Here is a 15323-nt window from a genome sequence, read left to right on the forward strand (position 1 = left end):
CTCTCCAGCCCCCGCTGCTCCGGTGACCGCTGCCTTGGAGAACTTAACGAGAACCAGATGTGGTGGCCGCTGTCGAACTTTCTCAGAGCAGGCGATTGGGTCCGGGCCCAAGGCCGCGGCCAATCAGCGCTTTGGGAGGGCCCAGAGTCCCGCCCCGCCCGGGCACCCGCGGGGATCCAGGTCTGAGGCCAGTTCCGCGCCGCTAGTGGGCTGGCTGGCCGGGCGGGACGAGGTCTGTCGCGGGGCAGCCCAGGGCCGAGCAAGCATGCGGGGGGACCCGGCGGCCGGGCGGCCGGCGCTGCCGCCGCCGTTGCTGCTAATGCTGCTGCTGCTGCTGTCGGGGGCCGCGGCGCTGCACCCAAGCGAGCTCTTCCCCTATGGGCAGTCGCGAGGGGACCAGCTCCTGCAGGAAGGCGACGACGAAAGCTCAGCCGCAGTGAAGCTGACGCTTTCCTTGCGCTTCTACGATGCTCAATTCAGCGACCTCTACGTAAGTTTAGCTTCTTCATGGTGTGGGACTTGGCAGATTTCTAGCAGCTTCTGAACAGGGGTCATTGGTAGTGTGAATCTCACCGGACCCCTGCCTTCCGAGGGGAGGAAATAGTCCGCGTGGTCAGCTGTCCCCGAGCACCCTTAGGGTGGGACCTGGCTTTTTGCCTTTGCCAAGCGCACTGCATTCCCCTGCTACAAGGGGACAGTAAGAATTGTTCGCAGCTGCATAAGCGTCCCAGGCAGAAAAGAAGGTGGGATTCCTAAGGCGGCCAATGGGGTCTAAAGTTAAGTTCAGCGAGGGGGCAGTGCAAGTTTGCAGAACTGGGTGTTCCTTCCTCAAACCCAGAGCTTTTCCCCCAGGGTTGTGCTGGAAGTGAAAAGATATGTGAAGGAGTTTAGGGCTCCTGGACCTATTGCACTGCACGTGTGGGATAGGGTGGCGGGGTGGAGTCGGGGCGGGGGGCGACGCTGGCTGAAGTTGCACTGGTCGCTATGAACCAGGAGTCAGGCTTCCAGGATGGGGAAGTGGGGAGCTTCATGCCCCGAGAGCTCCCTTCCCTTCTTGCGGTGCCACAGGGTAGGCTCGCGCGTCCTTGGGCTTCCTACGGTCATCTTTTTGTCCCCCTCATTCCCCAGGTGGGCACCAACGGCATCATCTCCACCCAGGACTTCCCCAGGGAGACCCAGTATGTGGACGACGATTTCCCCACAGACTTCCCGGCCATCGCCCCCTTCCTGGCCGACATCGACACCAGTGGCGGCAGGGGCCGAGTCCTGTACCGCCAGGACACCTCTCCGGCGGTGCTGGGCCTGGCCGCCAGCTACGTGCGCGCAGGCTTCCCGCTCTCCGGCGCGCACTTCACTCCCACCCACGCCTTTCTGGCCACCTGGGAGCAGGTGGGCGCCTACGAAGAAGCCAAGCGTGGGGCCCCGCCCTCGGGAGAGGTAAGCGACCAGGGATGCTTGGCCTCTGTGCTTACTGAAAGATGGGCTTGAATTCTGGGCTGGAACCCAGGCTTGAAGTTTCTCCTGAGTCTGCTCTCCCGATGAACCTGATGTGCGGTTTGGTGGCACCAGGGCTGAAAGTGGCATGGTTTTCTCCAGGCTTTCGCTGAGGGTCTGAGAGGTGGTCACTCTTGTAAGGAGAACTGCTTAGGAGATGTGAGTGCCCCAGTGCAGATGCAGGAGGGAGTTTATGGTTTGATTGTTTATTTTTAGAATCACCTCATATATACAAGAATTGTTTCTAATTATATGTTCATTGAAGGAAAAACATCAGAAGATGGCAGGCAGTTTTGAAAAGAACAACCACTCATTTTCCTGCCACTTAAGATAACCACTATTAAACGGTTTTGTGTGCACCTGCCAGAGCTTTTTCCTATCCATGTCTGTATGTATCTCTATCTATTAAGGATGGATTCACACTCCACATACTGTTTTGTAACTTTTTTTTAGTAAGTTGTGAATATATTTCACTGTCAATAAATATATTTCTACAACATCATCGTTAATGTTTGTATATTCCATCCAGTGGATTTCTCACTGTGCCCAGTGGTCAGCAATGTTATTTCCAATTTTTAATCATTGTAAACTTGTGAAGCACTTTTTCTTTTTTAGGCTAAATCTTTACGCCATGTCACCACTTGACTTTCCAGGAAGTGGAATTGGTGGGCCAGAGTGATGCATTTTATATAAAGTTTTTGATAATTTTTGCCAAACTGTCACTCAGGTACCAGTTCACACGCTCTCTGCTTTACAGGAGACTGCCCTTGGTCCGTTGTATAGTCTCTACCTGAGATATTGAGCATCTTCTTTGTGCAGGGTATTGGGCTAGGTGGGGGGTTGGAGAAAGATAAAGAAGGTAAGTATGTTGCATGCATTCATTCACTGAAGTACTCCAAATGGATTATCAGATGGGTCAGAGTGGTTTGGCAAAGGGTAGTTGCCTCATTCCTGGGGTAGGTAAGGGCTTCCTCCATGAAATTCAACCTGAATCTAAAATGTCATACTCCAAGGGCTGAAACTCTTTCACCTTATCTCTATTTTAACTCATCGATGTGGTTTTTAGCTATATAGAGGTGGTACATATCCTCCTTCAGGTTCCGGGAGGTTAAGTAGCTTGCACACTCTCCCTGAATGATTCAAGATGGTGGCCATCCTTATTCTGTGTTCCCTGAGTGAGAGGAGTATCTTCTAAAGACTCTACTGAGCAAAGAGGATCTAGAGACTTAAAAAATCATTTGAATTGATTTTTGCCAATTTTTGGGAAACATCTAGTTTAGTTTATTGAATAACTTTTTAATGCATAGATTTGACATTTCGGTTATTCAATTCAACAGAGTATATTTAATTCAAACACATATATCGAGCACCTTCTTTGTGCAGGGCATTGGGCTAGGTGGAGGGTTGGATAAAGATAAATAAGGTAAGTATGTTGATTCATTCATTTATTTTTGTCCATAAGTTTAAAAAACATATTTAAAGTTTAACATACCTATAATACAAAGTTTAGAAAATAAACACTGTTTATAATTATACTAATCAGAGGTCACCACTGCTATTTTGTTTTCTTCCAATCTTCTTTTCTAAACATATATATGTGATATATTAATATATGTATGTATAAGTACTTTATATTTAAACATAGTTGAGATTTATTTATCCAACAAACTTTTTTGCACACTTACTGTATGTCAGGGTGTGTAGACACTGTGAAAGGACATATTCTTTACTTTCAAGGATCTCAGAGTTTAATAGGACATTGATTATGATTCAATATAAGTGAAGTGACATCTTAAAGAGACTAACTCCACCCCTCACTGGTTAGGGAATTTAATCTGGGAAAGTTGCAGTGAGCAATTGTCTTTGAATCTGAGTTGGGCAGAGTTTAACATTCCTTATAGAAGGGGTAGCATATGACATATCACCTACATACTATATTGTTAATGTGTTTTGGGGCATTACACGTGGTATCCTATTACTGAACAGGAAGGATGGTGGGGATGAGGCTGGGAAGGCCATGGGTTAGGGGCAGATCATGCTCTGCTAAGAGTTTGGACTTGGTTCTTTGGCACTGGGCAGCTCTTGAAGGATTTTAAATAGAAGTTTTTGTTTTTCAAAGAGTGCTCTTTTTGACTATGGAGAAGGTAAGGGTTCAAAGGAAAGACTGACTACTTAGACAATGATTATATGTGTTGTTTATTCAGGATATCTTGTTAATTCTTATAACAACACTTTATCATGCTGTCTTCTCACAACACTGCTGCAAGACAAGTACAGCAAGACTACTGCTTGCCATTACCTAGTAAGTTAAGGTGAGTGTGCAGAATTCTGTACATAGTAAGGCAAAGGCAGGTTTAGAATACAGACTTTTTTTGTGTGTGTGGTGTGTGGGATCCTCCGTTGTGGCATGTGAACTCTCAATTTCAGTATGTGGGATCTAGTTCCCTGACCAGAATTGAACCCAGGTTCCCTGCTTTGGGAACATAAAGTTCCAGTCCCTGGACCACCAGGGAAGTCCCTATAATATAGACTTCTTGGTTCTTAGGTTTTTGTTGTTGTTGCTTCTACCCAGACTTTTCATGCAGAACCCATTCTATTGGCACAAGTGATATAGGTAGACACAACAATAGTTATGCCTTCTCCAAAGACTTCCAGTTAATGAGTCTTGTTTTATTGTTTTGATGTGATCTTAGTGCCAGAAGAGTCCTTGGACTCATATCTCATTCAAAGGAAGAATGAACTTGGAATGAAATTTGCCAAGGATACTATTGATTCCTTATTACTTCCAAATTAGTATTCCAGTGGTCTGAAGTTAATTCAGCTGCATCTGTCTTACTTTTTCAACAGAGGAAGAAAAGGTAATCTTGAGCTGAGTGAGATGAATTGGAGAGATGAACAGTTGCACAGAACCTGTGGGGTGATGAAGTCACTCTGAGAGCTTTAGGATTCCAATTTTATCAGAACTTATTTGAAACTGAAAATTGTAATGCAGACAAATATTTTTCTCAGTTTCATCTGTAGCATGGAAATAATGCTTCTGATGTGAAGATAATGACAAAAAATCTTTTGAAAGAAGTAGTTTATGAAAGGTTATCCAGTGACTTTGGAAGCAATGATCCAGCCTCAGTCTTAGTTTATTAACCTGTAAAATGAGGTAGCAATGCCTACCTTATAGGACTGTTGTGAAAATTCACTAAGGGGACATTTTAAAGTAGCCATCATAGTCCCTTAGACTTAGGAGGTGCATTTGCTCAGCAGATCTGTGTTCCCTTACATGGGGTTGATATAGGACCAGATTCTGGTTTTTTGATTTCTCTATCTTGAAAGGATACTGTGATGTGAGTCTTTTAATTAAAGACTCTTTAAATACAAGGTTTTCTGCATTGCAACTTCTGTCTGGGCCTCTTTATGGTGGGGGCGGAGCGTGGGAAGATTTGTAGAATCCATCTCTTACTTTTCTAATTAAAATTAATCTTCAGAAATGTTGCCAAATGCTGAGCTGGCTTCAGAATGTTTCATTTAGAAAAGAGATAAAGATTCTGTTTGGAGAGAGGATGTTTCTTTAATTACCCACATTGAAGGTTCCTTCTGAATACTTTAAAGAGCCCTGTGATATTAGTTGTTGTTTTAATAGTTCTTTGGAAATAGATTTTGGCAAACAGTAATCTACGTTGCTTGAAAGACTGTGTGAGTTCTACATGGCCTTCTTAAACCTTGGCATATAACGTGTTGCAGAGTTACCAGAAACTTGAAGATGTCAGAGGAAAGGCATTTTTACCTTTTAAAACTGTTTCAGATGTTGTCTTTTCTCACCATGGACATTCGTGATGGATGTGAAAGGATGTGGTACCTGATACTGTAGGAATGTCAAGGTGTTACTGTATCTAAAAAGCTATGACCAAATAGTGTTTGTCAACACAATCTGAGACTCCTTGAATTGTCATAAGTACATCACAGATCAAAGTCCCAGTTTAGTTCAGTTGCTCAGTAGTGTCCGACTCTGCGACCCCATGGACTGCAGCATGCTAGGCTACCCTATCCATCACCAACTCCTGGAGCTTGCTCAAACTCCTGTCCATCGAGTCGGTGATGCCATCCAACTGTCTCATCCTCTGTCATCCCCTTCTCCTCCTGCCTTCAGTTTTCCCCAGCATCAGGGTCTTTTCCAATGAGTCAGTTTGACCTTCAAAGAATTTACTGACGGGAGACATAAAGAGGACTAACGTTTACTTTAACTGTGTCTTTTTCTCGAGGGTGGTGTTGTTTGAGGGATGGAGGGGCATAGAAAACTGGGCTTCATAGATCTGTGTGGTACAAGGAATGTTTTGTCAACTTTTATTTAAGTTGGGCTGAAATAATGGATATTGAGAATGGGGCAGCAGGACAGATTGTGCTGGCCGAAGATGTGTCCTGGAAGAAGGCCAAGAGAGCTAAGGCTGAAGATGTGGATGAAGGCAGGTATGGGCAGTAAAATAAGATGAGCAGAAGGCTTCCCAGTGGAGGCCTCACCTCGGGAGCGAGATATGCCGATGTGTTTCAAAGAATGATGGTCATTGATGGAGGGGGTTGGATCCAGTGAGAAAATGAGAAGTAAAAGCAGGACATGGTTGTAGCTTTTTTGAATTTTGAAGCTGAGGTCCCAAAGAAGGGAGGCCTACAGTCTGTCTGAGAGAGTTTAGCTTGTGTCTGAGATCTAGCTATGCAGACATAAAGCACAGAGACATATATGGAAATTGGTTAAAGAAATGCTAAAGTTTTGCTAAAGACCAAGTGTGGGGAAGGTTATAATATTAGGGATGTGATAGTACTGGGCATTTATTTTGGTATTTTTGGCAGGATCTGTAGGATTAAGGGCAGAAAAAATGAATTAAGGAAAATCATGCAAGTGACAGTGATGTATAGGTAATGGTAGATAGAGAAATACACTAAGGAATGGAGATTAGCATTCACACCAAACAGTGGAGATGAGAAGCTAATAATGCAAGGAGTGTAGAGAGCATGAGAACCTAAAGAAGATAGGAAGGGGAACTTTGTGATCCTACTTCTTAATTTTCATTATAATTTTTGTAAGCCACTTTAGGCAAACCCTTTGGGACATGGATGGTATTGTCGTGATATTTGGCCAGATGGCTGAAATTAATTAAGTAAGTTGCATAAACTAGGAACTTATTGAGGAGCATGCTTTGTATCCATCAGCCTGGCTTTGCCAAGCATCAAGTCAGCACTGATTGGTGATGTCCTGCACCTGGAGGAAAGAGCCTGAAGCTGTCTGATTTCTGCTGAGGGCTCTGGCTTTTTTCTTTCTGATAGCAGGAAGGTGGATCCTGAAGCTCCGCAGCACGGGCCCGGCTCCTCTCCTCCCTGGGATCCTGAGGAAGTTGGAAACGGGTGACCCTTTTGTGAGGTTTGGCAGCCCATCTGAGGCTTTCCCTTCAAGGACAGAGCATGTGGGGTTCTTGCGAAGTCTTTTCTCCAGGAATGTGTAGACCTTTCCGGTTAGGAAGCCAGTCAAGGAGTGTTCTAGGAGGAGGAGCCCTGCAGGACATCTTGAAGTGGGCTCTTTAGTGATTAGGTGTACAATGTTGTGGAACTGAGAGAGAACTTTAAACGTGATCATTTGGTGTGCGGGTGGTTTTTAAACAGCCAGATTTTTATGGCTGGGACTCTGGGATCCTAAATTCTATTTAAAATTCTTCTATTTGCCTATTTCAGTGAAGACAAGTAGATTAAATAAATGCTTGCCACCTGTAATAAGTGTTTGTCTCAAGGATGGCATATAAAGACGTTGAATAACTTTTCATTGAAATAAATTTGCTCACTGGCTGAAAGAATGAATAAAATTTGTTGACTAGCTAAATACTCAGACCCCACAGTAAAAAGCCAGACTCTCCCCTTCCCAGCTCTGTTTACTTTTTCCTTCCCTTTCCCATCCCCTTCAATTCTTTCACAATCTATAGGACCTCCTTATCTCACAGAGCTTCTCTAGATGTAGAACAAGGATTCCTCCTATCTGACATTTATTGTTGGCAATCAATGCCAGAAGCTTTGAAAGCTTTGCTTCTTAAAACAGAGTCTCTTTCCTTGAGTACCTTTCTTTCTCTAGCTGAACTTTATTTATTCTGAGTAAAGTAAAACTCTGAAGTTACTGAATTGCCATTAATCGATAATGTATACATTCTGTATGGACATGATACAGAATGGCCTTTGTTTACATTTGGCAGAAGTTATGGCTTCCGAGCTTTGAGAAATTCTAGAAAACATCCCTTGCTTTTTGTTTTTGGAAAAGTCAAGCTTTCCGGCTGAAACAATCAACAACGACAACAATAACAAATATATGAGGCCCCCCTCCTTGTCTTTAAGTTTCTGAACTTAAAGGAAAGCAAAAAGCCAAGCCAAGCAAGGTGACCTTTTCTATGTTGGAGATCTAAAAGTAAAGTTGGATAATATTTTGTTTTTTTTCTGGAAAAACTTTTTAACACCTAAACTTTATCTTGTAAGCAAACCATCCAAACTATACTTTGAAATTAAACATCAAAAAAGAATAATTAACATTAGAAAAGAGCTTGGCCACCATTTGGGGAAGGACCCAGGACAGGCCCATACCTATGGTCTGCTGTTTTATTTAGTAAAATGTGATATGTTTCTCTCTGCCTAACTTTGTCTAGCAAAATGGAGAGACAGTGCTCCTTACCAGTAAATAATGTTTCTAGGAGTCACATTATTTAGGAAGTAGTGGTATTTACAAATACCTCTCCTGCTCCCTGCTAAGTTGTAAAAAGAATGGGATTTAGTGAGAGGGGTGTCCTCAGAGGCCTTCATATGACATTTTTTAAAAGATATTCAAGCACCATTAACTGATCATTTGTGTGTTAGGGAGATAGCTGGATTTAGGTAAAGGCAAAAAAAAAAAAAAAAAAAAAGTGTCCTGTTGAAAATACTAGAGTAAGTTGAACTTTAAGGAGTGATTCTGTAAGGACCTGGGTGTTGCGTTTTGTGGCTAGTTCAGGCTCCTGGCCTGTCCTTCTAGTCTGCTTTGGCTCCTGCGGTGTTTATTACCATTCACAGTCAGCCTCTGCGACGCCTGCCCGTTCCAGCCCTGAGGTCTGGGGCCCACGCCTTCCACTCTGGCCTCTACTACCTTCTCCAGCAACTCTCCTGGAATCCCAGCCATGGCTGCTCCCTGTCCTAAACTCTGAGACTGTCCTGGGTGGAGGCTGCCATCCTTTGCCCCTTTGCTTCTTCCCACCAAGCACACTGTCCAGTGCTTAGCTGGCACCTGGCTCTCTGAATTAATGTACAAATGAATTAATGAATCAAGTTTACAAACATGTTAACAGCTAACCGGGCTAAACGAGGAACTAGAAACACTCACTAAGATGTTGTGGAGGGTCAGAGAACAGCAATAAATGTACAGGGGATCTCAAAAACCTCTCGGAGGGCAGTATTAGAAGGTCAGGAGTGTTTCTAGGCACAGGAAAATGTGAGCAAATAAATGTTCAGAAGCATCAGAGTACATGGGACAGATGGGCAATATTAAATAATCTGGTGAAGATACAGCGGATGTGAGCCTAGAAAGAGAGTTTGCAGCTTATAAATCACCTGGCGTGGCAGGCCAAGGAGTGTTTGGGACGGCCTGGCGGTGCAGGGCAGGGACCCTGGAGCTGGCCATCCTGCCACCACGTACCAACAGCCTAACCCTAGGCAGATCTCTTAGCCCTTGTCTTGGTTTCCTCATCTGAGAAATGAGGACAGGATAACTCTGGTGCTGGTGTCAGAAGGTAGATGGAAGAGAATAGAGAGTGAGGCTATGAGAACAGTAATGAGGTCTTTTGATCAGCCAGTGCCTCACACCACCCCTGCCCATAAAGTCTATTCAATAAATAAGTGAATGAGTGAATGAATGAATGAATGAATGATTCCGTTAAGTGCCCAGAGCAGTAAACTAGGGCAATGACTCCGGGAATGTACACATTAATTTTGCTATTTACTCTTAGCTCTGAAAGAAGTTTGGATGATAGAAGTTTGAAACCTTAAAAAAGTTTTATTTTTTTAACCTGTGTTTAAAAAAAACTTCTTTATTTTTGGTTGCGCTGGGTCTTTGTTGATTTGCACAGGCTTTCTCTAGTTGCATTGAGTGGGGGCTACGCTTTGTTGCAGTGTGTGGGCTTCTCATGGCAGTGGCTTTTTTTGCTTCAGAGCACAGGCTTTAGGTGCACGGGCTTCAGTAGTTGTGGCATGTGGGCTCTAGAGCACAGGCTCAGTAGTTGTGTTGCCCAGGCTTAGTTGCTCCACAGCATGTGGGATCTTCCTGGACCAGGGCTCAAACCTGTGCCTCCTGCATTGGCAGGCAGATTCTTGGAGAGGAAATTTAAAAGAATATTATGTTAAAACAATTTAGAGAAATCCTGAGAAGGGGGACAACCCTTTGCATTTCATAATGCTTTGCTTGCAGTTTTGTTGTTGTTGTTGTCTGTTTGTTTTATTAAGAATATTTTCTATTTTTTTCACAGCTGAATACTTTCCAGGCAGTGTTGGCATCTGATGAATCTGACACCTACGCCCTCTTTCTTTATCCTGCCAATGGCCTTCAGTTCTTTGGAACACGCCCCAAAGAATCTTACAATGTCCAGCTCCAGCTTCCAGCCCGAGTGGGCTTCTGCCGAGGAGAGGTTGATGACCTGAATAGACAGGGACCATATTTCAGCTTGACTAGCACTGAACAGTCTGTGAAAAATCTCTACCAGTAAGTAGCATAGGGCTTAAGCCCTTTCCTGTGGGAATGTAAGGACCCTTAGGAGCTCCCCAAACTTCAGTGGCTCTAAGACCATTAAATAATATCTTGGTGGTTTCTAACTAAGCAAGGCATCAGTGTCAAAACCAGGAACTAGACTAAACCCTGGGAGGAGCAAGTTGACCAAAATATAAAAGGTTCGTTATTTTTCCTGCCGTATTGGCTAGAGATACCAGAAACCAAACTATGTGTGTGAGTGTGTGTGTGTGTGTGTGTGTGTGTGTGTGTGTGTGTGTGTGTGTGTGTTAGCACAGCCACTGACGCTTGCTGTGGAAAACATTGCTCTTGGAACCACATAAAAATATTCAGTAATATAACTGCCCAGGTTGAAGTTTTTCCAGGTTAATCGTTTCACAGCTGGAAATGTTGTGGGTTAGTCTTTTAAACAGATAGGTGTTAAAAGTTAAATTAAGGGTTGTGTAATTTGGAAAAAAAAAAAAAAAAGAAAAACCAACAAACAGATTGCTAGGGTTTTGGAAGTCTTGGGATTTCTCAATGGCTTCATTATCTGAAATCGTCCTGATGGGTTTTTCATGAAATGCCTGGAACTGGGCACATTCCTTAGTCCCATCACGTGAGCCCACTCTGCTTGTCCACATCATGCCCAGTATCTGGGTTGGCACCAGTTGATATTTACTCATTTCTTGGCTTTAAAAAAATATCTCTGCTTTTATGCTTCCCTGAATACTGGTCTACAAGCTGGACAAAATGAGATTACTGGGTACTGGAATACCTTACACTTTTGCATGCCATCCGCTCTACTCAGAGACCAGAGAGCGGGCCCTACAACCAAACAGGGTTACTCAGAGCTGACATTTATTGAGAGCTTACTGTTTGCCAACATTATGCTAAACACTTTCCAGAAGTTCTCTTAATTAAAACTCAACAAGAGTCTCAGGGGATAAGTTCTGTTCTTTTGTCAATGTGACAAATGAGCTTAGGAAAGTTAAATTGCCTATAACCTCAAAGTTATGAAGGGGCAAAGCCAAAACTCAAGCACGAGTCTGGAGCTCTGAACTGCTTTTTTTATGCTGAGTCCTGGCTTGCATTCCCGTTCTCAGGACTCACACTGGGCACCTTCCAGGGGCCACTGAGGCTGCCTTTTATTTATTTATTTAAAAAAAATTTTTTTCCATTTATTTTAATTCATTGGAGGCTAATTACTTTACAATATTGTAGTGGTTTTTGCCATACATTGACATGAATCAGCCATGGATTTACATGTGTTCCCCATCCCGATTCCCCCTCCTGCCTCCCTCTCCATCCCATCCCTCTGGGTCTTCCCAGTACACCAGCCCGGAGCACCCGTCTCATGCATCCAACCTGGGTTGGTGATCTGTTTCACCCTTGATAGTATACTTGTTTCAATGCTGTTCTCTCTGAACATCCCACCCTTGCCTTCTCCCACAGAGTCTAAAAGTCTGTTTTGTACATCTGTGTCTCTTTTTCTGTTTTGCATATAGGGTTATTGTTACCATCTTTTTAAATTCCATATATATGCATTAGTATACTGTATTGGTCTTTATCTTTCCGGCTTACTTCACTCTGTATAATGGGCTCCAGTTTCATCCATCTCATTAGAACTGATTCAAATGAATTCTTTTTAATGGCTGAGTAATATTCCATAAGGTATATGTACCACAGCTTTCTTATCCATTCATCTGCTGATGGGCATCTAGGTTGCTTCCATGTCCTGGCTATTACAAACAGTGCTGTGATGAACACTGGGGTACACGTGTCTCTTTCAGATCTGGTTTCCTCGGTGTGTATGCCCAGGAGTGGGATTGCTGGGTCATATGGCAGTTCTATTTCCAGTTTTTTAAGGAATCTCCACACTCTTCTCCATAGTGGCTGTACTAGTTTGCATTCCCACCAACAGTGTAAGAGGGTTCCCTTTTCTCCACACCCTCTCCAGCATTTATTGCTTGTAGACTTTTGGATAGCAGCCATTCTGACTGGCGTGTAATGGTACCTCGTTGAGGTTTTGATTTGCATTTCTCTGATAATGAGTGATGTTGAGCATCTTTTCATGTGTTTGTTAGTGAGGTTGCCTTTTAGTCTTGACTCTGGAGAAAACTTAGCTCCTTGCTTTTTCTGCCCTGGCTCTACCACCCTCTTCTCTGGAGCCCGTGGATTCTCTGCTTTTCAGACATCATTCAAGCGCTGGAAAGACAAAGATGTCTAAGGCCTAGGCCCTGTATACTAGCTGCCTGCACTCTCCTAGGCTAGATGGAGGAGCGGTTAGACAGTTGCAGAGCGTGGGACTACCTCCTCAGGGTACTGGAGGCAGTGGAGGCCAAAAAGCCTGTGGGAAAAAGCAGTTATGCTTCCCCACCACTGCCGTAAAGGCCCCAAGAACTCACATAGACACACACGGACACGCAGACACGTACACATATATACACTGCTTCCATTTGCCTTCCTCCATGTGGCTCAATGGTAAAGAATCCACCTGCCAATGCAGGAGATGGGGGTTCGATCTGTGGGTTGAGAAGGTCACCTGAGGAGGGCATGGCAACCCACTCCAGTGTTCTTGCCTGGAAAATCCCATGGACAGAGGAACTTGGCAGACTACAGTCCATGAAGTCACAAAAATCAGACATGACTTAGTGACCAAACAATAGCAACAATGCCTACCTCATCTTTGTCTTTCATGCTTCCTAGAAACTTCCTCCGAGTTGCTTGATTGAAAGTGGAAGATAGGGAGCCAAAATGACTGATGGAAGAAGTTTTCTTTAGTAGAATCTGTTTAGTATAAAAACTAAAATAAGGTGCAAGTAATGTTGATAATTGTGAAATAAAAGTAAAAATCACCCATTATCACTGCTTCAAAGTGATAACCATTATTAATAGTCATTTCAGAAGTTTAGGTGTATGCAAAACCTTTTTAAAACCAAAATGTTTCTTTTGTTATACATATGGAATCTTCCCATTTACCACTGTCTTATGGACATCTTTCAGTAGGATATCTTTATATTATTATTTGAAGGCTATAAAACATGGCATCATATATGGCCTGTATTATTAAAACAATAAACTGACTGATGAACATATAAACTATTTCTGTTTTTTCCTTTTATAATTATTGTTGCAGTAAACAAAATAATATACATTGTTTGGATGCTCATTTGTCTTAAAGATAAATTCTTAGAAGTAGAGTTGCTGAGAAAAGTTATATGCAGTTTAACATTTTAGTGCATGTTAACCAATCACCCTTCAGAAACCCTGCACCAGGTTACAATCCCACCAATAATGGAGAGCTGTGATTGACAATGTTCATTTCCTACAGGCTTCTAATCTTTTTAATATTTGTGAATCTGATAGGTGTAAATGTTCTATTTTCACTCTAATTTTTGTGATTACTGGTAAAACTGAGCACCTTTTCAATGGTTAATAGCCATTTCTTTGCTATTTTCTACTGAGGTATTTACAGGGATCTTTTACAAATAAGAAAAATCTAGTAAAAATATTTTCTCTTAAATGCCATCAATATTTTCATCCAGTTGTTCATCTTTAAAGGTAGTTACGATCTAAATGGTATAACTTTAGGGTTGCCAAAGTTATTGGCCTTTTCCTTTATGATTTCAGGTCTCGGTATTATTTTTAGGAAGGCCTTTCCTACCTCCAAATGATAGAAAGGTTTCCCAACTTAATCTTCTGTTTTTTTTTTTCTTTCCTTCCCTTCTTCCTTCCTTCCTTTTCTTTCTTTCCTCTCTCCCTCCCTCCTTTCTTTCTTTCCTTCCCATTATTACCAGATATTGAATATAGTTCCCTGTGCTATCCAATAGATTCTTATTGGTTATCTATTTTATGTATAGTGTGTATGTGTTAACCCCAAACACCTTATTTATCCCTCTCCCACTTTCTCTTTGTTAGCTGTAAGTTTGTGTTCTGTGCCTGTGTCTTGCTGTTTTGGAAGTAAGTTCATTTGTGTCTTTCTCTTCTTTTAGATTCCACATATCAGTAATATCATATGATATTTGTTTTTGTCTGGCTTACTGCATTTAGTGTGATAATCTCTAGGTCCATCCATGTTGCTGCAAATGGTATTACTTCATTCTTTTTTATGGCTGAGCAATATTCCGTTGTGTATACATATACACCACATCTTTATCCATTCATCTGTTGATAGACATTTAGGTTGCTTCCATGTTTTGGTTATTGTAAATAGTGCTGTTATGAACATTGGAGTGCATGTATCTTTTCAAAGTATGGTTTTCTCTGCATATTTGCCCAGAAGTGGGATTGCTGGGTCATATGACAGTTGCCTGCTTAGTGTTTTAAGGAACCTCCATACAGTTCTCCATAGTGACTGTACTGATTTATGTTCCCACCAACAGTGTAGGAGGGTTTCTTTTTTCCCACACCCTTTCCAGCATTCATTATTTAAAATTTCAAAAATATGCAGAAAAGTGGAGGTAATCTAGATTTGCAAGCTGTTGACATTTTGCTATCTTAAAAATTTTTTTCTTTTTTATGTAACTAAAGTAAGTGACACACATCATGCCACTCACCCCTCAGTGCTTCAGTATGGATTTTTAAAAAATAAAATTATTCTCCTAGTCAATAGAATTGTTTTCTTCCTCAAACTTGTCTTATAAGTTTAGAGGTCATAAATTATATAATTCATAGTGTGTTTGTAATAATTCTCCTTCTGCACATTTAAATATGAATGCACACATTTGTATTTTTTGAGATTATTCTTTTCTGTCTCCTAGAAAACAGTAGTTACTAAGCACTTATTATATGCAGGGCCCCATGCTGAACATTTTATGTGATTTTCTAGCTTAATCCTCCTAATACCCCAGGGAGGAAGGCACTGTCCATCTCATTTTGTAGCCTTGTTTTCTTTCTAGGAAATAAATTAAGTTCTTTCTATCACTAAGCTTTCCAAATGACCTTGGATTTTAGGATAAACTCAAACTGGCTACTTTCCTATCATGCACAATGACAAAAGCCAGGATAGCAATTCATATTTAATTAGAAGGCTATTTTATTTAGCTTTTATCTGCCATAATTTGTACTTTCCTACTCTTTG

The 15323-nt window shown here is 42.2% G+C and overlaps 1 protein-coding gene across 1 annotated transcript in view; it reads left to right on the forward strand.

The window, feature by feature from the left end:
- Window positions 1–212: 212 nt before the first annotated feature.
- Window positions 213–15323, forward strand: part of NID2 (nidogen 2) — an 82363-nt gene continuing 67252 nt past the window's right edge. Inside the window, exons 1-3 of the mRNA XM_061157369.1 lie at window positions 213–490; window positions 1129–1437; window positions 10005–10237. Coding sequence (XP_061013352.1) covers window positions 266–490; window positions 1129–1437; window positions 10005–10237 — 767 coding nt within the window. The 5' untranslated portion in view covers window positions 213–265. The remainder of the gene's footprint in view (window positions 491–1128; window positions 1438–10004; window positions 10238–15323) is intronic.

The sequence above is a fragment of the Dama dama genome, chromosome 12 (assembly GCF_033118175.1).
Source record: "Dama dama isolate Ldn47 chromosome 12, ASM3311817v1, whole genome shotgun sequence".
Lineage (NCBI taxonomy): Eukaryota > Metazoa > Chordata > Mammalia > Artiodactyla > Cervidae > Dama > Dama dama.